The sequence below is a fragment of the Strix aluco genome, chromosome 6, assembly GCF_031877795.1.
Source record: "Strix aluco isolate bStrAlu1 chromosome 6, bStrAlu1.hap1, whole genome shotgun sequence".
NCBI classification, from domain to species: domain Eukaryota; kingdom Metazoa; phylum Chordata; class Aves; order Strigiformes; family Strigidae; genus Strix; species Strix aluco.
In genome coordinates, this window is record NC_133936.1 from 41014043 (window position 1) to 41041723 (window position 27681).

Below are 27681 nucleotides of genomic sequence, written 5' to 3' on the forward strand. Positions count from 1 at the left end.
GGTGGGAATAACTGCTGACATCAAGTGTACTTAATTTCCCGTCCTCAGTGATGATGGAGATGCATATGGATCTTCTTTTCCATTTTATTCTTGCACCAGTTTATTCTTTGCATGTGATTTAATTTCATAGATCAAACATCCTGGAATCTCAACTACCAGGAGACTCAAATTACTAAATAATATGAAACATTTTAGGGTGTTTTTACCTTCAATAAGTTAGAGGGGAAAAAACCCTCCATAACCCCAAACAAAAAAACTTTGTGGGTGTTGAAATGAAAGATTCAGCAAGAGAAAAGGAGATATTAGCCTAACTTCAAAAAGAAAAAAAAGATAATCTAGCATCACCCTTGGATTTTGTGTTCTCCCCCATGGGCATTGAAGCACCACAATTGCAAGCTCACATTTTATAGCTTTAAAAAAATCCCACCCCAAATTGAAAAGTTTTAATTCCTTACTTTTTTTGTCTTCATAGTCTCCATTTTAAGTAAATGTGGCATTTCAGTAAGTGTTCTCTCACTTGTCATGTTGTCACTTGATATTTTTTGTGATGACATCTCAAATCACAAGTACCACATGTTGGTCCTGCCTTCCAAGTTGTGCTTCTGTAGAAACATGGTAGTTTCACTATGCTTCTAGTACTTAAAAAGCAGCTTGAAAAAAAAAAAAATAGAGCAGAACTGACCATTGAGGATGTTGGGAAGCTACAAGCACTATTCCCCAAACTGTTTTTTTGCTTGGGATACAAATTGTAATTAGAAGGTAACTAGCATCTGGAGTGAGTCTGTTCTTTGTCAAAGACGTTCTTTGTTCATTGCGAGTATGCTCTTTGAAAGGACTAGTAAACATGGGAAAGGTGGGTCTTGGTCAGAGCCAGGGTTCCTGACAGCTGTGCTGGCAGGTGCTCTTTCAGATCTCTGGCTGTTTGTCACCTGTGAAGCTTCACGTGTACCTTCCTATGTGTTTTAAAGCTTGATTAGTGTCCAAGTGCTTAGATTCCAGGCGACACATGCTTCTGAGTTGGAAAAATATGCAATTGTGCTGGTTTATTAACAGCATGGCCACACAGTCATTTTCTGTCAGTGTGCGTTGGTACGTGTTAACTATAGACCATAGAAATACGTGAAACAGCGAGTGACTGGTAGCAGATAAGAGACATGAGATGTGACCCAGGTTACTTTTATGTCTTAACACACCACCTGCACCCACTAATCCAGCCTTCCTGAATCGTTTGTTTCCAACGTTTGGACACCATGGTTCGGAGACCCTGCTCATCTCCACAAGTGGAATACTGTGTGAACTTGCACAGTAGTGCTATGGATAGTATCTGGTCTTGGCAAATGATAGACTTGAAAGTCGGTATTTCACGCTCCACTCATCAATAATATGAAGGCAGCCTGGTCTTCTGGAGGACTAGTACCCAAATTTGTCCAATTAAAGCACTGTTAAAATATTTAATTTGAGAATGGGGGTGTACTGTATTTCTGTGACAAAAAGTGGCAGGCATTACTAATGCAGCCATTCCAAGTGTGTTAATAAAACCATTCGAACAGATAACACAGAACCTCAAAAGCCACATGCACAAACCAGCTATGCTGTACGCTACTGCATGCGTTCATGTTATGTGCTTAACCTTTTAGAAGGCTTAAGTTTTAGAAGTTTTAGATTGTGTCTCATCTTCTGTAGCCTTGTGGTGGCAGCAGAGCTCTTACGTTAAAAATCCTTCAAAATAAACTGCTGTGACCTTTTTAACACTTTGGTATCAAATGGGTAGAAATGTGAAGAGGCATTTAATTGATGCCTTTTAACTTTCTGAAATAAAAAAATCTTGTAAATACTCTGTGAAGTTATCTGATTAAATGTATTTTAAGTGTAGAGAATTCTTAAGGAGAGAAGAAAGCTAACTCAATTTTGGTTTCTAGCATTTTGTTGCACTCAGTGTTGTCTCATCCATGTTTGCATTCTCTTTAAGTTACTAAGTGTTGAGCATTATCTTTTTTCCCCTTTACTTCTTCCTGCTACTGAGTGCATTTCTATGGACCACTGTGAAAAGCAGCCTGTGTAGTAGTGAAGGCACTAAAGAATGTGCTATTTCTGAGCTCCTGTATTAGATACTTTTTAATCAGGTTATGAAGAAAGTTGGACTTTAACCCTGAAACAGTTCATTGGTAGGTTAATGTTTTAAGGCAATCTGTATATACTTTTTTAATCACTGTTGATGCAATTGTAAATGATTTCTTTATCCATAGAAACACTTCTGAATCCAAAATGCTTAGATAATTTCTGGTAGCAGTTTGGTCCGCAGACTGTGGATTGTGTAAAAACTGATGCAATGCTTTCTAACTGATCTTTGTGTAATCTTTTACTTCTTTATAGCAAGCTATGAGTTAGCAACAGGAGCTTATTTACCTTTCAGTCTCCATTCTGTTATGTTCTGTACACATTTTATTGCATACTTCTTTCCTTCCTAAAACAGAGTATTCATAAAGCTGAGGACTGCTGAAGTTATTTTGGGCCTCTGCTCAGACTGTCTGAACTGGCTTTTCTCCTGTTTTTAGGTTTGATGGTCAAAATTGAAGCTCTCCAGACAGAAAGCAAATAGATGGTTTTAATTCCATTCTGTTCTTGGATTTTTATGTCCCTGGAGATACCAGCCTTTACATACCCAGTATGCAATAACACTGTTGCTGTTGCTCTGATATCCTGCTTCTTCACCCTCGATTCCAATTTTGAACTCAGAAGTCCTCAACATGCACTTCCTTCTACCTTATTTGCCATGACTATCATCTGCCTAGTTGAGATAGGCCTCCCTAGTATTCATCAGCTTTCTCTCAAACACTTGTTTTCACCTTGCAATAAAATTATCTTGAAGAAGTGGATCTGTGTATTGTGATTGCCTCATTGGTTCTAAAAGTCAAGCTGTTCCTTCTGCAGTTATCTCTAACAAACTATGACTGGAAATTGGTTGGTGACTGATTTATGAACCATAAAAATAATCAAAGCACGCTCGTGCAACTCTGACTCAGAGGGCTGAGCGTAGTAACGTTAAAACCAGTATTTTAAAATGTATGATGAGTGTTCACAAGGAATATTTGGTCTTTTTATTTGTAACACTGTTCTGATGGAGTCTCAGATAATTGGAGAAGTGTTTTCTTTAGGATTTTCGAGTTTACTGGTAAGGTGTATACGCCTTTCAGTTCTTCATTGAGATACTTGAAAAAGATGTTTTTTGTCATTTTTGTGTTACTGCTATCAGGAGGGACAGGAACAGGGATGGGAAACATTGAGATAGTCTTAAACTATAGATAGTAGCCAGCTTTTCATACCCACCTGTAGGAAAACAACATTTTTTTCAGGAATTCCTTTCCCATAACTTCAGATGCTAGGTTAAGAAATATCTGTCTGTGCTATTAGATTACCTAATCTAAAAGGAATTAGGACTTGTTTACAATAAACTGTTGCTATTTGGAGTTTATCCTTAAGAGGCTTCCTTATTTAATTAGTGTTTAATACTAAATGGGAAAATATGCCCTGTTTATTGCATTGGTTCTGCTGTTGTCTTTAGGCGGTAAAATTACTTTGTTTCAAATCATGCAAATGTCAGACTCTAATCTCTTGGAGAAATAAATCAGAGGGTCTTGACTTAATTTTTCCAGTTATCTTTACCTCAATGTTTATACATAAACTTGTGTAGTATTAAAAACTTTGGTATAAGCACAATACTTTCATACATTGTCTTAATGAAAATAGGTGGTCTGCTGTCAAAATTATATGTAATTAGTGTAGGGGAGTATTTTAAATGGACAATAACTGTCACTGTCTTCAGGACGAAGGGAAAAGAGTAAACCTGTATGTTCTGTGTCATTCTCATTAATTCTTGCTGCTGATACTATTTTTCTCAGCCAGCATTATGGTAACATTGTTCTGCTATTGATTTATTCAAACCCTATTTTGGAGTGGGTCTTTGTATTGTATATAGAAATGTCGAAGCATGTGCTTGTAAAAGCTGCCTTCTGGACGGAATGTGTTTGTCCCCCATACTGGTAAAGAGGAAAAAGTTGTCAAAAGAAGAGAGCTACAGGCTTCATGGCAGTGGTAAAGAGCACAAATGCCAGCTCTTACAGAGAAGGAGGAGTAATTACTGCATAGCTTAGCAAGGAGATTCTTGGTCTTGTATGAATTTTACATCCATTTCCTGGGATCTTCTTGGTCATGATCACCAAGATTACAAAACTGAGCACCTCAGAAATTGTGTGTGTGATCTCAAGGGGGAGATGGACTCTGTCAAGGCACCTGCTGCCTCCTGGTATAGACCAGTATAGAGCCTCTGAGCACTGAGGAGGAACAGATTGCCCCATGTGTGGTTACAATCATTCGCTGCCTATGAGTTTCAAATTCTGCTTAATGCAGTATACCTGGGTTTTTTTTAGGTGGTGAGCCTTCACCTGTCTTCTCTGGTATCATACAGGAATTTGAGTCAGGTGGCTGTTGTTTCAGGCAATGTGTCTGTGCCTCCTGCACTGTTGCCCACTTAAGACTCTGTACACCACCATATTCTTCCTTGTGCCATTTCCAAGAGGCATGGTGGAGCCTTTCACCCAAGGCTGCTCCCCACCCAGAGCAGTGTTTGGCACTGTGGGAGGAAAGCAGAAGGGTGAACTTAATTCTGTGCCTGCAGCAGCCATTCTTGAAGGCCACCCTGAATGAGCTGACACCCATGTGGCCTGTGGACTTTCTTTTGTCTGAGGAGCACATTATGCAGAATAACTTTCTGGGAGTTCTCTCCTCCCCGGCTGTGCTGTGCTTGGCTGGCTGTAGGTTTTATGGGTGACCTTCTGGCTGAAACGCTGTTCAGGGGAGGGCTGTCCCTGCTTACCTCTCGGTACTGCCTCTGGGGTCACACCTAGCTCATCCTCTTCATTTACAGAGCTGCATTCCTCCCTCACACACAGAGAGCACTTAGAGGTCCAGCTCTGTGTGTTGATCTCCTGGAGGCTCCTAGGACCACAGAGCACAATGTCTTCTGCTGCCAACATCTTTATTCTTTCCTCCACTCAGCAAAGTGAGTAACAAAACATATGCTTGCAAGCAGATAGCTTTAGGGAAAGGCCACCACAGCAGCAGGGAGCTATCCCTGTAGCTTAACAGAAACAGGTCAGTGCAAGTGTTTAGTCTTGAAGACTTATTCTTTATTTCCTGAAAGGGTCTGAGGTGAGCACTGTGGGTCTTGATCAAAGGAATCTGTGAAGGAGAGAAAAATGTCCCTGAAGGTATGGGTACTGATCTGCTGCAAAGTGCTTGATGTCGAAAATAATATGGAGTCCTTTAGAGCTGTACTCTGTTCTTGCCAGCTCCAAGTGCTGCTGCTGAAGAGAACAAGACCATTTTCTCTCTCTCAAATATATACATACATATATGTGTGTATATATATAATCTGTCTAAGCTATTTCTGCTGAAAGCCTGGCTCCCTGGCTACCCTAAAGACACATACAGAAAAGTGATAATGCTTTCGGAATCAGAAGGCGGAGACGTGCAAGGGGGTTGCTGATGCTAACTGGGATGAGGAGCAGGCTGCCAGCGTGTCACTAGATCCTTGAAGGGATTTTCTGCAGGATAGAAGGAGTGTGTTTAAGGTATCCTCTTCTCCAGAGTCTCCTGTGTAACGATCCCAGGGTGTGGATAACTGGGTGAGCAAGAAGCTTTATCGTGTGCTCCCAACTAAAGATATTTTTCAGATCCTTCGTAATGAGGTGGTTCATGTCAAACCCTCCCCAACCCGCAGTTGCCCTGAGGCTTGAGAGCAGGGGCTTCCTCTTTCATCTGCTGGGCTGATGTCCTCTGGTTCTCCTGATCCTTCTTGGCAGTTATGAGATCAGCCACTGCCTGATACTGCCACTGGATCCTGGTGCTCAAGAAGCTTTGCACCTTCTTGCAACACATGTTCACAGTATCCCTTCCTCAGGGCCTAAGCTGCATGCTGCCTTGTATTTTCTGGGATAGTGCAGGGGATATCAGCATTGCAGAAGACAGCTCTAGGGAAGCACTGGAACACAAGGGGATAAATATAGAAGAAACCTTAACTTAGGGAGTGGCAGCAGAAGGCAGAGGCAGGTACACAAGAGAGCTTTTGAACCAGTAAATAAGGAAGGACAAGAGTCACAAGCATTTGAGGACTGCTGATTGTCAGCAAACTTGAAAGGACACGCACCATTTGTCTCTTTCCATAATGTAAGTACTACTTCACGGTGTTGTAGGAACTCCCAGTGGTTCAGAGCCTTTTTTTGGTATAGTTTGGAGGGTTGTGTCCTCTCTGTTGGCCCAGATCTCTACATCCCTGCTTGATGCTGGAGACCATGTGGCATAACCTGGCCTGGCTTCAGCCAGAAGTTCATTTTGCACACACCACAACTTCTCTGACCCTATGGACAGTGGGGACAGGTGGAGATCCAGCTTCAAGATTTCACTGGTGCTCTGAACCAACCATGGACCAGCTCATTGGTGTCCTGCTCGCTGTGCAAGTCCCTGGCCCGAGGCAGTTCTTACGAGGGCTGGGCCATCCATTGAGGCTCCGATTGACACAGGGGACTGGCGAGAGCCTGTGCGTGTTAAGCAAAGACCAAGCAAGGGAGACTTAGTTGTTACAGTCAAAGGGGTTTCTGAATATCCTTGCTGGTCCAATTTAGATAGGTATTTGTAGCTGGTGAAAAGGCACAGCTTTGCGACAAGGTGCCTTTCAGTAGTTCAAGTCTCCCTCTGTAAAGGAAGTCATCTGAAGAGAATTGCAGTGCAAAAGATTTATACTTCTTCAATACCTTTGCGCTCAAAAGTGCTTAAAATGTCCATTGTTACTGCTTTCATTTCTTTGCCTTTCTTCTTCACCTCTAAAAGTTGAATAAGCAGTAGACAAAAAACTTCAGACCCAGTATTTGGTAAAGAGAAGTTATAAGCCACTGAATACAATCTTCTATATAGGTCTGACATTATTCTGTTTTTCTTAAAATAAGCTTCAGGAAGTTTTTCTGCAGGGGTACATTGTGTTGTATTTTGATTTTTATAAATCGGCTTTCTCAGTTTTGTAAGGAGTAGTTTTATTTTTTTTTCCCTCTGTACATGCCCAGACCAGTGAAAATACACAATTCAATGTCTTGTATGAACCTTTGCTTCGTAAGAATTGCAAAAATTTTCCTTTTCTTTCTAATGGCTTCTGGCAAAGCTAAATCTTTGTTTTAAATACAGTAGCTGTTATTACTAGCACGTTTTTAAAGAGTGATTCAGTAAAACAGTGTAGTATGTTAGTAAGTCTAATTAAACTATGCCTGTTTTCCCCAAATTGTTGATTTCTGAATATTCAGTTTGCGTCAACTTTAATCAGTTGAGTAGACTGGTCTCCAGAGGGCGATCACTTTAGTGTTCATAATCACCGTAGTGTAGTTCATTAAGAAGCTATAATAGAATTCCCCCGGGAACAATTTATAAAAGATTATCTGCTTGCTCTGAAGTAACCTTGGGGACAAATGTCAAGGAGTCAGTAGCAAAAGTAAGGGATTTTAGATGTGTGCTCCTGCATACTTGGCAGTTCACAGCTGTCTTGGTCTGGGAGAGGAACAGACTATAATTGTTCCTGTTTTCTTCCCTCTAGTATATTTGAGCACAGAAGAAATCGTTTTCCAGCCTTCCTCCTTTTTTTGTGTTTGCTAACTGGAGCAGTTCATGCCATTTAAGGTACCCAAAGCCCTCTAAGTAAGCTACTGTTGTTGTGTTTGGGTGGGAAGCACATGCTGGGATTGCAGGCACATGAGAATTGAGACAGCCTTTGTGGTTGATTAAAGAAAGCTGATGTTCTCTTCATCACCTTATTCCAGGTAGAAACAGTGTTTTATCTGCTACAGGAATTCTGCAAGATACTGTAACAGTGTTATATACAAGGTTAGGGAGGAGCAGGACAGGGAGGGGAAATGTAAAAGAGAACATCTTATTTGGGAGAAGAGTGCTTAGGAGGCATTCTTTTTGTAAGCTATGAAGTGCCAACCATCTCTGGCATGAAAACATACTCTTTTTTTTAAACCCTTCAGACCAATGATAAGTTTTGTGCTGTCAGTTACATTGTAGTGGTTGTAAATAGGTCCATGGGGAGAATTCAGAGGTGCTTGTGGAGGTGTGTCAGGGAGGCAGGAAGTGTAGTCCAGCAGAGCCTGGGGAAGGTGGGACTGGGTGGGATGAAGACTGCTTGGTTTTCTAGGCTGCAATGAAGAGGGAAAGAAGCTGGGCTTGTTTGTGAGAGACGGTGGAAGAAGGTGAATGGAAGTGGAAAACCATCTTGAGCTGGTGCATAGGCAGACAGGAAGGAGAGGGCTGTCCCAGGAGGCAGCCATGCAGTGGCCTGACTTTCAGCATGCTGAGTTTTCAGGTGTAATTTCAAGCCCTTTTCCAAACTGTGATGTACAAGCTTGACACTAGTTTTATTGCAGTTACTCCTTCAGTTTGAAGAGAAAAAAAAAAAAATTGCTTCAGACATCTGCTTGTATAAATGAATGCTGCTCCTTTCATTGAGCTGAATGGGTTAAATTGTATATAAAAAATGGTTTAGCAATGAGCTTTAATCAGTCTATTAGAAATGCTTCTTGGATCTCTAAAGAAGTTTCTCTGATTGGAAGTTCATTAGCTGCTTTTGTCTGGCCTGTTTGCGTAAATTAATATATTAAATATACTTTGACTGTCAAAGGAAAACTTAAGTTACAATTTACGTGTTTACTCTCTCTTCAACAGAAGTGTTATGTGGTTGTATTTCCAAACATCGGCAAGCGTAGCTAAACACTTGTCTGTGATGTGGTTTCAATGGCATAGCTTTTGTGAAGTGGTTGTGAGAACTGCCACTTGGGAAGATTTGGTGACTAACTAAATTAGGACCTCCTACAAATGCAATGCTTTGAGACTCTCTAGCCTCAGGAGAGGCTATTTCAAAAGCTTATAGTTAGGATTTTGATTCATTGCTCTTGAACTTCCAACATTTTTGCAGTGGCAGGGTTGTTTTTTTTCCCCATTTGGCATGCCGTAAATAAATCTGTGGGCAGGGGTTTAATGTAACTTTTCACTCATGCAACACCAAAGTACTTAAAAATGAAAAGGGGCCATTATAAAGCGTTATATATAAGTCTGTGGTTCTTTTGACTTGCTTGTGTTGCCTTCCCCATGCTTGAGCTCAGAATGGTGACAGTGTCATGGAGCAGAGTGTGTTTCCTTCATTATACCCTCTTCCACTTACCCACTGTGGATTTAACCAGGTACTGCTCTGCTTGGGAACCCCGGCTCTTTAGTTCAAGTATCACGCTTGAATCCTCTGAATTAACATAGCAGATGCAAATTAAAACCCCTTGCATTCCTGAGACCTGCAGTTGTCTTGCATAAAGTATCTAACCTCATGGGTGACATCTGTGCTGATCCCAAGCCTCTGGGAGACCAGGGGGACAGGCAGATGGCCTGCCCTGGCACAGCTGGAGCAGAAACCAGATAAAGAGGTTTGGGGAATTGTGCAGCCTTTTCTGCAGGGTCCATCCTGAGCAGACTGTGCCCCTGTGTTGCAAAAAGCGCAAGAGGTCCTCGGTTCTGCTCAGAGGTTACCCAGCGGTAGGGAGTGTACTTGTACTCTGTCACTTTGATGTTAAGCATGGAGAAGAAAGTAGACAAAAAGAAGCATTGTAAAGGAAACAGCCTTGTCAGGTATTTGCCATATGAACAGGCAGATCCCTATGTCTGATTCTCCTTTTGCAAGTAGATTCTCTCATTGAAGTGGAGCAGCATAAAGGTGTGCATAATGAACGTTTTAAGGCAACATCTGCCCTGCGCCTGTGTGTGAAGATAACCTTTAAAAATTCTTGTACATAGGGTTAACTTTCTGTTTTCAGAGTATTTAAGCCAGAAGTTCAGTAAATGTTTGAAGCCAAGGATGATGCTTTATTACATTAAAAGAAAACAGAAGTTTTTAAACTGTTAAATCTGACAGATCTTTGGTGGCTTGCAAATCCTTTTAGTTTGTCAGGAAAATGCGAAGCAAGCATTCAGGCAAGTGCTTATCTTCATGCAGCAAGCAGCTCTGCTGAAGTCAGTAATGCAAAGTGATTATTTTTGCAATGCAACAGTGTCAAGTTTTTCAAATATGAAATTCCTGCTTGACTCTTGCTCATCTGTTCCATCCCACTTCCCTTTCTCAATATCCTAGATTTAAATCCCGGCTAGTCTCAAACTCATTACACAGTGTTGCCCTCTGGTAGTAATTTAGCATTATTTTTTATGGAGCCATGCAAGGGTATAAAACGAATCCAGCAAATCATAAAACTTGAACAGGTGGAAACATTAGAAACGATACTGAGATTTTCACACATACATTATTCAGTAATAATAATCCTTTTATGCTTTTTGGTGTCTAGAATGGCTGTGAAAAGCTACAGCACTCTGAAAACTCACAGCCTTACAGAGGTTTTTGCTGGGGTTTTTTGGATAGAACTCTGTGCAAAGCTGGCCTGAATGAGTCAAGTGTCCCAAAATCTTAAAACCAGGGTTCAGCAAATGAGAATTTGGGAGCTATTTAGGTAAACTTCAAAAGCAGGTGTTTACAGAATGGGGAAATAATTGGATATAATTTACTTTTCTGTTTTGAGTTGCAACATTTACTTGTGTAAGGTATGGCTTGTCGCTGCTGGTATTGAAGCAGAAGTTGTTTTGTCTGGAGAGACAATCTGCAAGTGTCCTGGTGGGGAGGCTCTGGGAGACTGGGGGCTTCAGCACGGCTAAATGTAAAGAGAAGGTGAACTCTTCAGGATTTCAGAATCAGTGTGACTGAGTTTCTCTTTGGTTTCTTTTTAGCCATGCTGGTAAGTGGTTGAACAGCTGTGAACAGTTTGCAACCCTGCAAATGCCATTTTGGTGTTCAGGCGGGTTTTAGAAATGGACAGACCCCAGTGTGCTAGTGTGAGCTCCTCATACCTCTTTAGAGTATTTTTTAGCACTCAGTATTGTAATTCTGCATCACATTCTCCGGCAGCAGTCTGCTGTCACATGGTATAGATGAAAGATGACCCTTAAAAAGTTAATTTATTCCTGCTTCTTCAAGTGGCAGAAAGCAAATTACTGTGCTTTAGTAAGGTCCCATTATCAAAGGTTGTGGGAAACACATAGTGGGTTAAAATCGGACACAAGAAATTCTTATCACTCCCAAGACTTACTCTCTGCCTCCCTGAAGGACAATACGGCCTTTGAGGGCAGCAGGGGAAGGGGCTCCTGACCTTCAGGGGTCAGAGCATCCGCTGGAGCAGAGCGGCTGGCTGGAGGCAGAGGCACGCTCAGCTGTCCCTGGTCGCACACCCTGCCTCAGTCAGTCCTCGGGCTGCATCCACGCCGGGGCAGCGTACGCAGGGGCTCCTCAGCGGAGCAGACCCCGAGAGCGGTGACGCCGTGGCAGCCTGCACTGTGCTGCGCACCCTCTCGTGCCTGAATGCAGGGGAGTGAAATGGAAGCTGAGACGTTCATGCCTGTTCCTACTCTCCAGGCTCTCCACGCCACTGAAATCCTCCTTTAATCTGTGACTTCGGCTTATTTTTTCTCTAGCACCACTGCACTGTACAACTACTTTATCCCCAGCATTGCTTAATACAGGTTTCCTTAATACCATGTTTTGCTAACCTCTGCTATGCCCAGTTTCTGTGACAGTAGTTCTAGTTGAACAAGCACAGAACTTAAAGCTTAAAATGATGACTTTCATCTGTTATTTGAAATAGTTCATTTTCCCATGCTTCCCGAGGAACTGACAGGATGGTTATTTGGGAGTGGGGATGACTGCTCAGCACTATAGTCTTAAAATGTGTGGGTAACTGTAATTCTTGGGTGTCTCGGGTGTATCCTTTTTTGCAGTTTATGTGTCTGTGCTGCCATTGAAGATGATGAGTACATTTGAAAGAGTTGCTGTCTTTGCCACACCTGATGGTTTCAGAAGCTCCATTAGGAGAATATGCTGAAACTGAAAACGCTGTCTGACAACATCAGCTTTGCTGGGCAGATTCACGTTATTAAAAGCAGATAAACTGAGCAGGTTGTTTGTGCAAGATCAAAAGAAAATTGGATCGTGAGAGGCTGCTGTCTGGATAATGCTGACATCGTGTCTTTTTCATTAGGGCATAATTGGATAGCATTCTTAAGGGATATGGATTTCTGTGGTCCACCACTCTCAGCGGAGGGCCCAGAACAGGAAACAGGCTGAAATATGCTTGTTTATTGAAGTTCTTTGCCATGGAGAGGAACTTCTTACTTTGAGGCTTTATCTTTATTGTAAAATGTACATTTTAGCCATGAAACAATCAATGTGCGGTGCTTGTCCCACTAGTAGAAGTCAGGCAGTGTGGTTTTCATGGGTAGGCAGTCAAGTGCTAGCAGGCTGTAAGGGCAAAGAGGTGCAATGCTGATTTTACTTAATTGTCTGGTAGGTGTGAGCTCCAGTGCTGACTTCAGTGGGATTTTGCAGTAGGTAGTTTAGTTGTTCTTCTACTGAAGAAAATGATGTTTCCTCTGGGTAGAAAAACTTAGCCTCAAAGTTGGTGGTAGGTGAACCTTTTAGGTCTCCTTCTGTAATAGCTGGATCTTAATCTTTGAAGGTTGTAAATGGAGGATGTGGGCTCTGAGGTCAGTGCTAGTAGAACCCTTTTGGAGATGCCCACCCCAAAATAAGCTGTGTTTGATGACACCATTTGGAGGCATATTGCCCTGAAGCTTCCTGTTTGCAGGAATTGCAAACCCTGTCTATTCAGCTGTGATTAAAACAGACATTTAAAGGCAGTAAGATGATTGCAGACATATCCTCATATAAGAATGGTGTTTCTCCATATTCATACTACACCTAAATCTTTTCTGTGATATTTTGACACAGTTTCAAATATTTGGCTGAGACCTTTTTAATTTTAAGAATGGATTGCTGAATTAAGTTTTATACCCACCCTTTGAACTAAGCAATGCAGTCAGTTGGTGGCATATACTAACTATTATTCCTCTTCCTGAGCAAAGAAGCAACAGGAATAAGACTCCTGTACACACAGAAAGATCTGAACTTGTATTTGAATATGCAGTATTTGTTTTTTGGTGACTTCTGAATATCATGGATCCATGAAATGGGAAAGCTTTTTCAATATTCTGATTTAAATTAGCAAAACATCACTTTTAATCTAGATTTGATTTTCAGTAATTTCATGGATTAATAGAAAAATAAAGTATGTGAACGTGTTCGAAACACCTGAAGTGCATGCCTAACTGACTGTGCTTTTCCTTTGCAGGATGTTGTCTGGGGGTTAAACTCTTTATTTACTGTAAGTAAATGAATATTTTACATACCCACTTTCCTTTTTCCTGCCTGGTTTGGTTTCAGCATCACCTAATGTGAACCCCATCTGTTGCCTCTTAAGGTCATTATTTCCTTTGGCTTCAGTGGGTGTTGTACAAGTATGAAATCAGTTTGTGCTTTTGTTTGTATTACCGCAAGAATCATACGGCCAGCTTTTTCGTACATTGTTTTTACTTTTTTGGTAACAGGTTACTTGGGATCTTCCTTCCACTGGTTTGCAGAAAATAGAAATTCATGTTGCTCTGAGAGGGAATTGTGTTGGTGTTAACGTTTTTTAAAAATTGTATTTAGGAATTAATGACTGCCCTGCAGTCTCATTCCTGTTTTGAACACTTACATTCTTGTTCAAGGGCCTCAGTGCCCACCCGTGGTATTTGCATAAACCCTGACTTGTTACAGAAATGATATGATTTTGTTCAGGAACTGCATTTTCCCCCTTTTCCTTAGATTGACAGGAGCAAGAAACCCGTACCTTGTAACTGCAGGAGCATCTTGAAAATGGAGGAGAGGGGAGGAAGCTGCAAGAGGCAGGCAGGATGCGACAGCCACTTCTGCGCTAAAAGCAGAGAGAGGCTGAGTCTTTACTGTACAAAAGCTGCCTTTTTTAGGGAGTCCAGGATTATGGTCCCCTCCTACAGCCATTACTGCTGGGTAGGAAGGTCAAGAGAAAGCAAAGTAAAGACACGAAGTTGGTCACCACATTTGTCATCAGCTCTGGAGAACACTACCCCAGGCACTCCAGGGTGTACAGAGGAGGCTGTGAAAAGCTTTGGATAAGGAGCATTGCTGTGGGCTCTGCTCTCTCTGAAAAAGGCTGGGGCTGGCAATTCCTTTCACTGCTACCTGCAGGAGGAGGGGCAGAGCAGTGACTGTGCTCCCAGCACTATCACCAGGATCATGGTGCGTTTCTGAAACCTCTAGCGTAGACCAAGCCAGTGACTGGCTACAATGTCCTAACTTTCCTGGCATCCACAGACTTGATTTATTTCGACAACTTCTTTGGTAAATTGATTTAGAAGATTGGAGAGCATTTGCCTTTTCAACAAAGAGTAATTGCATTTCACAGTTAGTCTCCCACTGCATGCTAAGTAAGTGGAAGAAAGCAAAATCCACTGGAGGTACAAAGAAGTGCCTTCAGAGGCAGAACTGCACATAAAAATAATCTGTTGGGCAAACAGCTGCAAAGAGCGATGGTCACGCATCAGAGACCACGGGGATTTGTCATGGCCGGTAAAAGCCATGCTTCCCAGCTTGCCTCTTGGGTTTCCGTCACACCCAGCTGCTTATAAATACTTAGGCTTTGAAAAGCTGGCATTGGATTGCACTGGCCTTGCAGATTCTTTTGGGGGTTTCTTGAAGAAAATGAGTGAAAATGAGGTGGACTGGTTTCCTGGTTTGAATGAAATGGGAGGTTTGTTGCTTGAAAACGAGTCAGTGTGACACGAGCCTTTCACACTTGTGAAATGATGACATTTCACTGCTGTCACAGGCTAACCTTAAACTGGGGAAAGTAATCTGGGCTGCAGGGAGGGTAGGGGGTTTTGTGATTCAGTGTTATTTTTAATGATAATTTCTCTTTTATCAGCATCTTGCTTTCTTTTGGTTTTAACCTTGGACCCTTTCTTCTTCCAAAGTTAGTATTCATTGAGGTTAAACTGACAGACCTGAGATTTATTTTGATTATTTCTGCTCCCTGGCCCCATGTGCCCTTAGCTCCTGGGGTCTTTGCCCTCCCTTTCCTCTCGGCCCTGTTTGTCCCATTGCACTAAAACTTTCCTGTCTGTCAGACTCCAGGTTATGTTGTTTCTTCACAGAGAGAATTAAATTGCTTTGCTATGGAGTTGGTATTAAGGAAGCTCTTCCTGCTTTATCACCAGGCTGTTTGCAGGGGTTTTTTTAAGGATTTATTTTACCCTTGAACAAAAACCAACAGGAATTGTGCCTTCTGAAATTTTGAATGTTCCTTCAAAATTTGATTTAAAACTGTCTCGGTTTTCAAATAGAAATGCTTCACTGCCAGAGAGAAGTGTCACAGGGCTGTGTGTGGCGTTCCACCAGACAGGGTTGAATGCCTTGCTGCTGCTGTTCTTTAATTGACTTGTGATTTGGTTTGCAATCATCAAACTCATTTGCATCTACCTTTGGCAGGGATACCTATCGGGTTAGTGAGAAAATGGCACTACACTTGCTGGTCTTGTTTGCTTTATTTCATTATGTTGTTCATTAGGGCTTTGGATTCCTTGTATGATGCAGTGAGTGGGAACTCTATAATGTTCTCTGTTTCTTTTCCAGGATCTTTTGAATTTTGACGATCCTTTGAATATTGAGGCTGCAGAGCATCATTTGCGTGACAAGGTGAGTCAGCGGTTTATTTAAAGCATGTTGTTCCTAAACAAATATACTTACTGTACTCGGCGATTCCCAGTCAGTCCTTTTAAAGTATTCAAGCTGGTACTTCAGGCAGTCGAGTGACTCATTGTATCAGCAACCAGTTATTCAAACAAACTATGCTTTATCTGGGAAAGTAAACTCAACGCAGTAGCGTTATTCACCGCCAGAATTGTTGACCATAACGTAGTCATAGCCCCAAAACAGATGATCTTTTCCTTCTTGTTTCCGAGATTTTCCCTGAAGTTATACATGTTCCGTGCAGCAAATGATGGTGAATTGGTTTGGTGCAGTTATCTGAGTAGCTTTTACCTTAAAAGGCCTGCCAAAAGATCTCATCCTTTTCTGCCTCTTTCAAAATGCAACTTTTTTCTTCGCAACTCCTACGTGTTGCATGCTTTTATTAAGCCAGGAGAAATCTGGGTGTGTTTAAAAGACAGGAGTGCAAATTTAATTTTCTTTTTACTGATCCTGTTTGTTCTGTGCATATTATGGATGGAGCACAGCAAAACATGGTCTTGATTCATGGCCTGGTGAACATCTGTAGGATGTACCTCTCAACTGAGATGGAGCATGGAGGTAGAGGGGAACAATGTACTAACTTCTCTATTGTGTGGATCTCCAAAGCTCTGTCATGTTATATAGATGAAGTTGTGTTACATTATATAGATGCATACCTCAAGCATATAAAAGTTACATGTGGCATGTTCAGCATCTCTTGTTTTAATTAAATTCTTCTGTGGTGGGTTGACACTGGCTGGATGCCAGGTGCCCACCAAAGCTGTTCTATCACTCCCGCTCCTCAGCTGGACAGGGCAGACAAAATATAACAAAAGGCTTGTGGGTTGAGATAAGGGCAGGGAGATCACTCAGCAATTACCATCATGGGCAAAACAGGCTTGACTTGGGGGGAAAAAAGTCAATTTCATTTATTACCAATCAAATCAGAGTAGAATAATGAGAAATAAAACCATATCTTAAAAACACCTCCCCTCCCACCCCTCCCTTCTTCCTGGGCTTAACTGTACTCCCAATTTCTCTGCCTCCTCCCCCTCCTCCCCACTAGTGGCACAGGGGGATGGGGAATGGGGGTTGCAGTCAGTTCATCACCCATTGTCTCTGCCGCTCCTTCCTCCTCATGGGGAGGACTCCTCACACTCCTCCCCTGCTCCAGCGTGGGGTCCCTCCCATGGGAGACAGTCTTCCCATGGGGCTGCAGTTCTTCACAAACTGCTCCAGCATGGGTCCCTCCAACAGGGTACAGCCCTTCAGGTACAGACTGCTCCAGTGTGGGCTTCCCACGGGGTCACAGCCTCCTTTGGGCATCCCCCTGCTCTGGCGTGGGGTCCTCCATGGGCTGCAGGTGGGTCTCTGCCCCTCCGTGGACCTCCATGGGTGCAGGGGGACAGCCTGCCTCACCATGGTCTTCCAGGGGAAGCTCTGCACCTCCTTCCCCTCCTTCTTCACTAACCTTGGTGGCTGCAGAGTTGTTTCTCTTGCATTTTCTCACTCCTCTCTTCTGCTGCAGGCTTTTTCCCCCCTTCTTAAATATGTCATTGCAGAGGTGCTACCACCATCGCTGGTGGGCTCGGCCTTGGCTGGTGGTGGGTCTGTCTTGGAGGCAGCTGGCATCGGCTCTGTCAGACACAGAGGAAGCTTCTAGTAGCTTCCCACAGAAGCCACCCCTGTAGCCTCCCTGCTACCAAAACCTTGCCATGCAAACCAAATACATCTTCTGATACTTTTGTTGAAGTTAACCTTAAAGATTGAAGAAAGTTTCCAGGTAAATGTTGATTTGAATAGTTCATTGAAAATACAGTCAGGCAGTGCACCTAATTTATCTCATTTTTTTCAAGAGGAAACATGAGGATTGCAAGTTCTAACTATTTTCTTGTTTAATGAGATCTTGTAGCTATTCTGGTATTTGTCAGTCTTTGCAGGGCTGGGTCGAGACTGTAAGCCTAAGGTGAGGAAAATGTAGTAGACACCTACTCTGGAAGAGGATTTTTTTTTAATGGTTTGGTTATATCATTTTGGCAAAAAGTGCCAGGAAGCCTTCCAAGCCATAAAACACTGAAAGTAGTCACGGAGGGGATACAGCCCGAGAAACAAAACCAGCATAGTGAAGGTAGCAGGCTGAATCATTTTCTTTGTTTGCATTGTTAGACTGAATTATTCTCTAATACCTTGCCAGGGAAATTTGTAGCTCTTTGGGAATGGTGAGGCTACACACCTATTGCTGAGTGTGGAATTTGGCACTTGATTGCTTCTAACTGCCAGAGGGGAAGCAGTTTGGCTGGTGTCTGGGTAGGTTTTTGTAAGGAGAGATGCTCCGGTGGTACTAGTAGAGTCTTGTCGGATGTGCTGAGGCTGTGATAGGCGAGCCTTACCAGTGCTTTGAGTAAATTGTTAGACCTCAGACCAGCCAGACAGTAATGTCGTCTTCCCAAAGAGTGATGAAATGCTAAGTAATCACTATCCTGCATCTCTCAACCTCATTCAGAAATTGGAAATCTTGGGAATCCACAGAAAGGAAGAATGCTACCTGCTTTAAAAACACACCTCCCTCAAGGACGGAGAGGTGAGCACTCAAAATATGTACTGCTACACTAATAGCATGGAAGGTGGTTGGTGGTCTCTTTTTTTTTTCAGATAACAGCAGCTGTGGAAGAATTGAAAGGGAAATTGAATGGATTTTTTGGTAGCGTTCTAAATGAAAAATATGTTTTTACTTAGTAAACTCTTAAGTAGTCTCCTCACAGGCATCTGTAAAATTCATATTCTGCTATGTATATTTTTTTGGAGCTTATCTGAATTTAATTTAGGTACTTAATTGATAATGACAGCACCAGGTAGTGGCAGATTTTCCATAGTATGTTTTACAGCAACATCAAGACAAAACTAGTGATGCCTGTCTAGAGAGAATAAATTATGCAAGGGAGAGAAATGGCTGCTTTTACAATTAGCCTCAAAGGATGCAGTTGCAGTGTGAGTTAGTTTTTGTCTCACTTGGGCATAGATGTCATGTAGCGTATAAGCACTTTGTTGTGAAGTCAAACTGCTGTGGTCCTGTCCTGTCTCTTAAGAAAATACTTGCAGTGCACGATATGATTAATACGAGAATGCTAATGTATTTTCCCTGAGACATTTTTATGTGTGTAATGCAGTTATACAAACAGCGTATATGCAATATATATGCCCACGTGCACAACCTGTAATCAGATGTGCAAATATATCTGTATGCAAATAGTTTTGTATACAAACATCCATGTCTGACATACTATAAGAGAATGCCTTTGGTCATTTGACAGTGTGGGAGTATATGGCTTGTAACAGCCAAAACAAATGCACCTCTAGCTGTCCTCTGTGCTTCTCCTGGAGGAGATGACTCAGTATTTCACTGAGGTCATTTCAGATTTGAAATCCTGGGATCCCTTTGCTGACATTCCAGGCTAAGTGTGGCTGCCTGAGAGGTTAAGAGCTAATCTGAAGCCTGCCTCTGGTTATTGAAAATGTGAGACTGGAGTTTGTTCAGTTCCGTAGGCTGGTATTAAGTCATCAAAAAGGACTGCTGCCTTGCAGATGCTGGAAGAATTCATGTCATAGATATCAAATCCTTATTATTGATTCTTGGAAAACAGTTGTGCTATGAATGTTTGTGTTACAGATCAGGCTAGAAGCAGCCGTTATTATCTCTTCCTGAATAAGGGACCTCTTCATTTTTACATTAAATCTACGGCTTATACCTGAGCAACTAGTTGTAGCTTTTCAGTTCTGAGATGTAAGAATCGTACAAAATTCAGAGGTAAGTTGTTCAATTAATTGCTTTAAAAAACTGTGTCTTATCTGAGATCTGAGTTAGTGCAGCTTCAGCTTCCAGCCCTTGGGAGTCTCCTTCAGCTTGAGGAAGGAGCTGTCAGTTACTGAACTTCTTTCTTTCCAGCTTCCTTCAGCCAGTGATCATCAAGTCACTTTTACGTGAGTTATTTTACATGTGATTGTTTATGCAGCTTTGGTAATTCTACAGTTCTTCCCCACACACTTTGCAAGATGTCTGTAACTTTTGGAAGGCTGTACAACAAATTTCAGCAGAGTCAACGTCTGTTTTCACAAATGCTAGACAAAGATTATCTCAGTATTCAGCCTCGCTAGGCCTCTGCTTATCTATCCAGAAACTACCTTCTTACCAGCTACAGAAGTGATGTAGAGACCTGTGTTGTAATCTGTTATTTTCATCAAAAGACCTTTTCAGTGACAGAGGATGCTGTCTGCCACCTTGTGTGACTTTTAATTGATTTGCAGAGATAGGACCCCTGTATTTGTCTGCATTAGGTTGTACTGTTCAAGTGACTTCCTCGTCATTGTGATCAATTTTGTAAGGCTTCAGTTCGGCCAATCATGAGTTTATCTATGATCGTCATCAAGTGATGTTAGATGCTCCAAAGCTTAGTTACCTACATGATAACCTTTTTCCATATACACAGTCACATGTCTCCCCTTTCAGCTTATGAGCTCTATCTCATGTTCTCATTGTGCACCTCCGAGAAGGCTTTGTCTTCTCAGAAACCTCCTTTTCAGTACCGGGGGGCTGCTTTTAGGTCCCCCCAAAGCTTTGTCCTCTCCACCAAGAAGCCCTGTTCCCTCAGCCTCTCCTCACGCTAAGGCCTTCCCAGCAGAGCTGTCCCCAGCCCAGCATCTGAGCCTGTCCTTGTGCAGGGGCTGAGTGTGTCCCAGCAGCAGGGCTTCACATTTGGCCGTTCTGGGCCTCCTGAGGTTACTGTTGGCCTTTCCCCCAGCCCACGCAGGTCCCTCGGGAGGGTGGATTTGCCCTCTGGCATGTTGACTGCATCCTCTTTAGTGACTATTTCTGTAGATCTGGTGCCAGCTTCCAGACTCAGCCAGTTTTTAAACTGAAACCTTCTTGCAAGCTTGTTGACTGTGGCTTTCAGCATTTCATAAAGCATCCAGATAACATTACAGTTTCCTTTCACTCTTTTTTTTTCTTTTTTTTTTTTTTTTTTTACCCCCTCTGGCTTCATTTAACTCATAATTGTTTCCAGCTTAGGGAAAGTTTGCATTGTTTATTTTTGTAGTGTTACTTTTTGGAATATTCCCGGTGCCCACATTGCACTGCAGTTAGGTCACAATTACTGGAAGGTAAGCAACCATCCTCTCTTGGTTTAGCGCTCCGTAAATCAGAATAAAAAGATGATTGAAGTCTCTATGTAAACTAAGCAAGGTGTTTCCCAACATTCGCTCTTCTCACACTGATACAATCTCACCAGTTTGGTAGTATGAGTTTTCTTGTTGAATTTAAAGAACTGCTTACTAGTTAGTTAGCTGGAACTGCTTTGGATTTAGCAGACAAGTCAGCCTGTCAGTAATTATGTGGATGACCAGAGCCGTTAATTGTCAATTGAATCGATTCCATGGATTCCTAAGCAATGAGCAAGTGCTTAAGCTTTAATGACTACTCAGTTAAAAATTATGTGCTAGGAATTGTAGAATTTGGTGTTCTGTACAGTGAACAAATAGAGCTCTATTGATTGCTTTCTGTGGCAGCCGGGTAGGCTGAATACTGAAAGAATAGGGCTGTAACTTGTAATACAAAACCAAATCAGCTTAGTAGTTCAGGACTTGTGTATTCCTTAGCCAGAGGTGCTGTGGGTGCTGTGTCTGCTATTTGTTAGCTGAAATCTAGAAAATGTTTTCTGTACGTACATCTGTCACAGTGGTTTTGAGATACTACCTCAGGACATTGCAATTCCCTGGATTCCTCAAAAGCCCTTGTATTTCCTAGTAGTGTTTGTCTTTGCCAAAAAACATTTCAAAGCCATATGTGCAGTACAAAACAGGAAAATTCATTACACTATTCACGTGGCTTAAAGTAGAAATGTTTTTCTGCATATTCCTCAGCTTTCTTCCTCACCTGGGCCTGCCATGTCAAGAATACTAATGCTTTGTATTCGCCTGTTATATTTAGAATCTCAAGTTGGAAGGGACCCCTAAGAATCATCGAGTTCAACTCCCTGCTCCTGGCAGAACTACCTAAAACTAAACTATATGACTAAGAGTGTCATATTTGGTGCATTTTAAAAGGCTAAAGCAATTTTTGTCATCCTGCAGATTAGCAAACACTCATTTACTTGTTCATCCATGTGGTCTTGAGTTAATAGGAGAAGCTGAGTAACGTCACCCGGTGTTATTTTCCTGCATGATCTTTCCATCTTCTCAATGAAACTCAACTGTCAGTATGCAGCACATGGAAACGCTTCCTGCTGTGTCACTCTGAAAGGGTAAGATAGCACTCTGGGAGGGAGTTTTTTCCCCCTTCTGAAAATCTAGCATGACTTCTTTCATGGTGCTTTTACCAGCAGCTCTGAAGTGTCAAAGCTGAGAAATCTAATCAGAGTAAGTGTGTGTTTGCCAAGGATCCATCTTAAACACAAAATTTTTCCTTAATTCAGTGAGCTGATTTTATTTGCATCCTCCTTGGGGAGCAGTGACCTATATTTCCAATTATAGAGTGCAGGAATACACTGAACAGTGGGTGTGTCACCTCTCTTCACTTCCTCCAGGTAACTGGCAATTGTGTCAAAAGAAGATCATTAATGCCACGCTTTTGTGACCTTCCTTTGCTTGCCCCAGCCAGAGGAATGAGGGCTGTTGTCAGACTCAGTGTAATTATTGCTGAAAATGCCCAGCTGCTCCTGATTTGGAGGGGTCAGCATGCTGCTTCCAACAGGCACTCCAGGTGCCAACTGTCCTGATGGTGGTGTATTTCCCAGTTGTCTGCCTGGTTTTAAAGAACGTGCAGCACAACGACCCTCTGTAAAAGGGCCTCTTGGTTTTGCCTTTTTCCCCCCCTACCTACCTTCTGCTGCTGTCAGCAAAGGGAGTTTTGTTTCCCTGCCTTTTCCATGGCTAGATCAATAGCAAGCTTGTAGCTGTGCTTTGATACTTTAATGATGAATTATTTTGCATGTGGGAGTTTGGTTCTGGCCCAGGTTTTAGAAAGCATGGATTTTAACTATAGCTGCTGAATTTTAGCACCTCTGGTTGTCACTGACTAAACTTGTAGTCTATCTCTCTTCAGGTAGCTTTATACGCTGTTACGATGTTGTTTGTAGACATTGTGTTTTATTCTGAGGGAGGGGAGTTGTACATTTGTAAGAATATTAAGGGAAAAATTCAGGAGAGTTTTTAAATTTGTATATAGCATACTGCAGTTAAACACGAGACTGGTCAGTTCATGAAGTGCTTATGGCTGTAGCCTTTGCAGTTTGCAGTTCTTATGGTCTTTAGTTTTTAATAGATCGTCCTTACAGTTGCTGTTTCTAGTCCTGCTCAAATCATGTCATTCTGATTCCTCACCACAGCAATACTACCACACTAGCAAAAATTCTCCAGAAGACACCAGGAACAGTATTGCAGCCTCATTTCACCTGGGATAATGCAACATTTTCATAAACTGCACCCTCAGATAACTCACACAGTCAGTGCCAGCACCAGTGATATGTGAGGCCAGAAGCTATTGGGGAGGAGGGATGTGGAGGCAGATTTTTCCTTGTGTCACTTGCACAGCTATTGAATCTTTTTTCTGGTTTTTTTTAACACAAGAAAATACATTACTGCTTGGCTTTTGCTTTTTTTAAAATTTATTAAAGGCTTCTCTCAGTAATAAAGAAGGTTTTTATTTCAGGATTGTTTCTGTGGAGATGGGTTTGTAATGTTCATGATGTTACAGAGTCTGAAGCTGCCTCTTAAGGTTTCCTCTTAGGATTTTAATTGCCCTACATAGCCTCAGTTCCTTAGGAAACCAGGCTTAAAAAAAAGTCTCTCCTCAATTGCTTGCAGTCTTTGGAGGTGGTTCTAATGAGTCTTCTGGGATGAACATTTTCCTTGAATTACTTAAGACTGTCTTCTTGTCTTTACAAGTGAGAGCACTAATCTAATTCCATTAGAAATTCCATTGATAATTAGGAACAGTTGCCGACTACATATTTCACTGAAGAGCTTTTCTAGTCTTTCATAATTGTATGCATTTTTTTTGAGTCCTTAAATAGCAAACAGTTTAGGATTTTCATAGAATAATCTTAATTTCTCAAACCCTTCCTTGGGCAACTGGGCAAGAACCAGCAGCACCTGACAAAATGTCAGTGCCTGGGCCAAATTCTGGAGAGGACATTAATGTATCTTCTGAAAACAGGTAAGTACTTGAAAGAGGAAGTTGTCAGCAAGAGGTCTGCCTCTAAGTAACAACCATAAGTAAGAAACAAATGCAGATATGTCTGTAGAAGGTCTTTAGGCATCCCTTTGGAAATATAGTAAGTTGAATTTCCCCAAAAATTGTCCCTCTGCATCAAAAACCGTTGTTGCCCTGCAAAGCCTCTTTAGTTCTGGAGCCACCAAGAACCAGCAACAACTTGAAATTGTAAAACTTCTTTTTCACCAAGAGTGATTTCATCCTCGCTGGTTTTTTTTTGCTTGTGGGTTGTTTGTTTGGGTTTTTTTTGGTTTGGTTTTTTTTTTTTTTTACATTGGAAACTACTAAATCTGGCTTGTGAAGCACGTTCTCAAAGTGGAAAGGGATTGCTGTTCTTCTGTCTCACCTCAGGTTTTATCAAACGCTATAAACCAATCTGCCACGCAGACTGGGAGCCCTGTGCTTTCCTTTCTGAGCTACCCTGTGGGGTGCTAAATACAGAAGCTGGCAGATTTGGGATCTTTCATCTCTGCTGAAGTTTAGAGTAATTTTGTCCTCAGACTGATAATGCCTTCAGACAGTTAAAAAGACCCAGAGCTCACTGCCTGTGTATCATTTCAGATTTGATCCTTCTAAAGGCTCTTCCAAAATAATGTTATGGCCAGCTGTACTTTTATCCTCCTGGCTTTTTATTTCTGTCCTTATAGATAATAAAGGTGTAATTACATTTAGATTTAAGTCTACCTTGAAAATCCATTTCTCTGTGTAGCTAAAGAAATGTATTTGAAACTAAATAGTGTCTTCAGATTTGGATTCTTCTTGATCTCTTGTCATTGATCACTTTGAAGTTAGTTTTCTTCTATTAATGTAATTTCATATGTCAGAAGATTAGTCTGTTTGAAATGTTATTTGATGAATTTGATGAAAAGCATGATATAAATGCTAGCATGTCACAGGTGTGTTGGATCCTCTAAGCAGACAAACAGTAACGCAAAATAAAATTAAAACTTGCAAGTTTGGAAAAAAAGAATTCATTATCTGTATTTCTTCCTCAGGCCTTCTGGTTTAAAGTAATTAATTTAACTGATCTTACAGGAACTTCTCTGTTTCTCTGTCATACCTGCTCTTTTTTTGTTATTGTTTTAATATCAAAGGCATTTGAGTATACATTTCAGTACTTAGCTTGCTTAGCTCCTGCAGTGATTCTTCCTGTTCAGATGAGATCAGGTCTTTTCCCTTGTCACTTCTCCAGAACCATCCCAAACTTCACAGAAGCAGAAAGAACAGCTGGCAGTGGCTGCCAGCCAGCGCAGGCTCCTTTACAGATCAGCATCTTCAATGCAGATCAACACCTTTGCTTATTGAAACAACTGAGTAATGTGAACTATTACCCTTCAGCTGAGACACTAGCTAACATCTGTGTGGAAATGGATGGAGCATCTGCAGGAGGATTCTAATAAATAAGTTGGGTTTTTTTCCTTACCTCCAAACTGCCTAGACTCTGCTTTTTTGGGTTTTGTCTTTGGCTTTATGTAGAACTGGAGGACAGAGTGGCTTCGTTCTTCGAGACTTAGGCTGCAGGGCCCAAGACAGAGGTACTGTGACCATTGCAAGGAATGCATCATATATTGCATTAACTTTTCTTTCTGGAAGCATTTGGCTCGGTTCACCTCGTTGTAAATGGAGACTGAATGACCTGCAAGAACATTTCTTCCAACTTTGAGTTAATTGGGTTTGTGTGGCTGGAAGCTTTCCTGTGGATGTTCTTCGCTAGGTTTTCTGCTCGCTGGATTTAATTGTTAACAGTTAAGTATCTTGAAGTAAATCTGCTGAGAATTAGAAATATTATCCACTGATCTATAGTGACTGTTAGTGAATTTGGGTGCAGAACAGTTTGTTTGGATAGGACTCACCAAAATTATCCAAGGTTCTGTAAAAGACATTTCAATATAAAACACTTATATAAGATATAATAAATAAAACGTCGTGGTCCATGGACGCTGCATCTTGACACTGTACATTTCAGAGGAGACATTATTTGTGGTAAAAAGCACTAGAAAGACCTCTAATCAAGCATTTTATTTTCCAGATAATTATGAATTATGTGAAATAGCTGTGTTCCTTTGATCGGTAGTGTTCCTTGAAGAAACTGAAAACAGTTGAAATGGTTTGATTTTGCAGAGTAGTCAAAAGCATATGGGTAGGTCAAAAGTCAAATACCAGCTCTCTATTACCCAAGTTTATATCCTGTTTCTATTTGAATGCTTGTTTCTTTACTGGATTGGGTCCAGGCAATGCACTCCAAAGTTCTTTAACGGCAAACTGCTTTTTCTAATGCCTTCCCCAAGGAATTTTTTAAAAATAATGCTCATTTAATTCATTAATGCATTATTTTTAGCCCCATTCTGTCAAACTTGTTGCTCTTGCCACCAGTTTCCCATCATAGCCATAGACTTTGTTAAACTTTTCCAGTTTCCCAAACGTATCTCTACGAAATTTTGTATCCAAACAGTGCTAATGATATTTGAAGAATCATTAGTATTACTATTTTCATTAGTGTTTTCATTTTTTAACTTCAGATGCCTAAAGTTTAGCGATGGCTCAAGACAGCTGAAAAATTAGCCTTAGAACGGAGAAATTATTTTGAAAACATTTACTTGAAGTTCATTTCAGGTGGTCTTTAAAAAAATGTAATGTGTTTGAGCTGGTGCTAGAGGAGCAACCATGCATGGGGCTGGTTGTGCTAAGTGCTCATAAGTGATGAGGAGCAGTTTCTGAGCTGCACCCTGCCTGTATCACTGCAGGGGGACATGGTGGGGAGAAGTAATGGAGCATGCAAAAGTGACTTGCATTGCCACATTACACAGTAGAGAAGGAAAACTTTTGCTTGGCCTGTTTCTGAAGGTAGCATACCGATGTCTGACTGGTTTTCCTTTGCACCACTTCCCTGAGGCTTCAAGTCGCAGGGAACAGAAGAGATGCTCCTCTGAGTCAAAGCTTCCCCAGAGCTGGCAGTGTTCTTCCCCACCACAGCAACTGGAAGAGTTGCCACGGGGAAGCAGTAGATCTAACTGGACATCATGGCCCTTCTTTGTTTGATGTGGGACGCTCTTCAGTCCCTTCTACCAGACTTTACTGAAGAGCCTTTTCACTAAATGATCTTTTACACTTCATTGTAATAACCTTGACAGTTCTGTTGGGTGGAAATGCTTTTGATTAAAGCAGAAATTTTTGAGTTTGCAGCTTGGCCAAAGAGGCACTCGTGTTTCTTGGTAGCTCTTCTATTCTGTGTTGCGCTCTCTGCTTTTTCACTAAGTGGTGTTTCCTGCATACATGGTCTAAGTGAAGCCCACTAGGTGTTGTGGAAACATCTGACTAGGTACTCATGTTTAGAAGAAAGCATTTACAATGACTCTCTTTCCAATCTAGAAATTATCACTATAGCATGTGTGTTTGCAAGTGGAGGGCTCAGAGTTCAGAGTTCACAACTATTGCCTCTCTTAATACTGCACAGGCTTTTTCTTACCTGTGGGACATAAGTGAAGATTTAAAGGTCAGTACAGTTTGTGATCCTCCCTCCCCCTAGCTTTACACTCTTACCTGTGCAGCTCAGAATACATTAGAGTCCATCTTCCAAGATGTGTCTTGCTTGTCTTTCTCTTAGTTGAATGCCAGGCTGTGTCCTGTAGTCCCTCACTGAAAACATCCA

At 41.6% G+C, this 27681-nt stretch overlaps 1 protein-coding gene across 10 annotated transcripts in view; it reads left to right on the top strand.

The window, feature by feature from the left end:
• UBE2F (ubiquitin conjugating enzyme E2 F (putative)) overlaps positions 1-27681 on the top strand; it is an 88245-nt gene that overhangs the window by 39536 nt on the left and 21028 nt on the right. For 4 of the 10 annotated variants that reach the window (XM_074829766.1, XM_074829765.1, XM_074829767.1 and 1 more), the window contains exons 8-9: positions 13311-13343; positions 15671-15733. In XM_074829766.1, the coding sequence (XP_074685867.1) occupies positions 13311-13343; positions 15671-15733 (96 nt within the window). Of the gene's footprint in view, positions 1-13310; positions 13344-15670; positions 15734-19433; positions 19572-25224; positions 25456-27681 lie in introns of those variants that run through there. The other 6 variants (XM_074829770.1, XM_074829761.1, XR_012623871.1 and 3 more) reach the window with 5 other exon arrangements.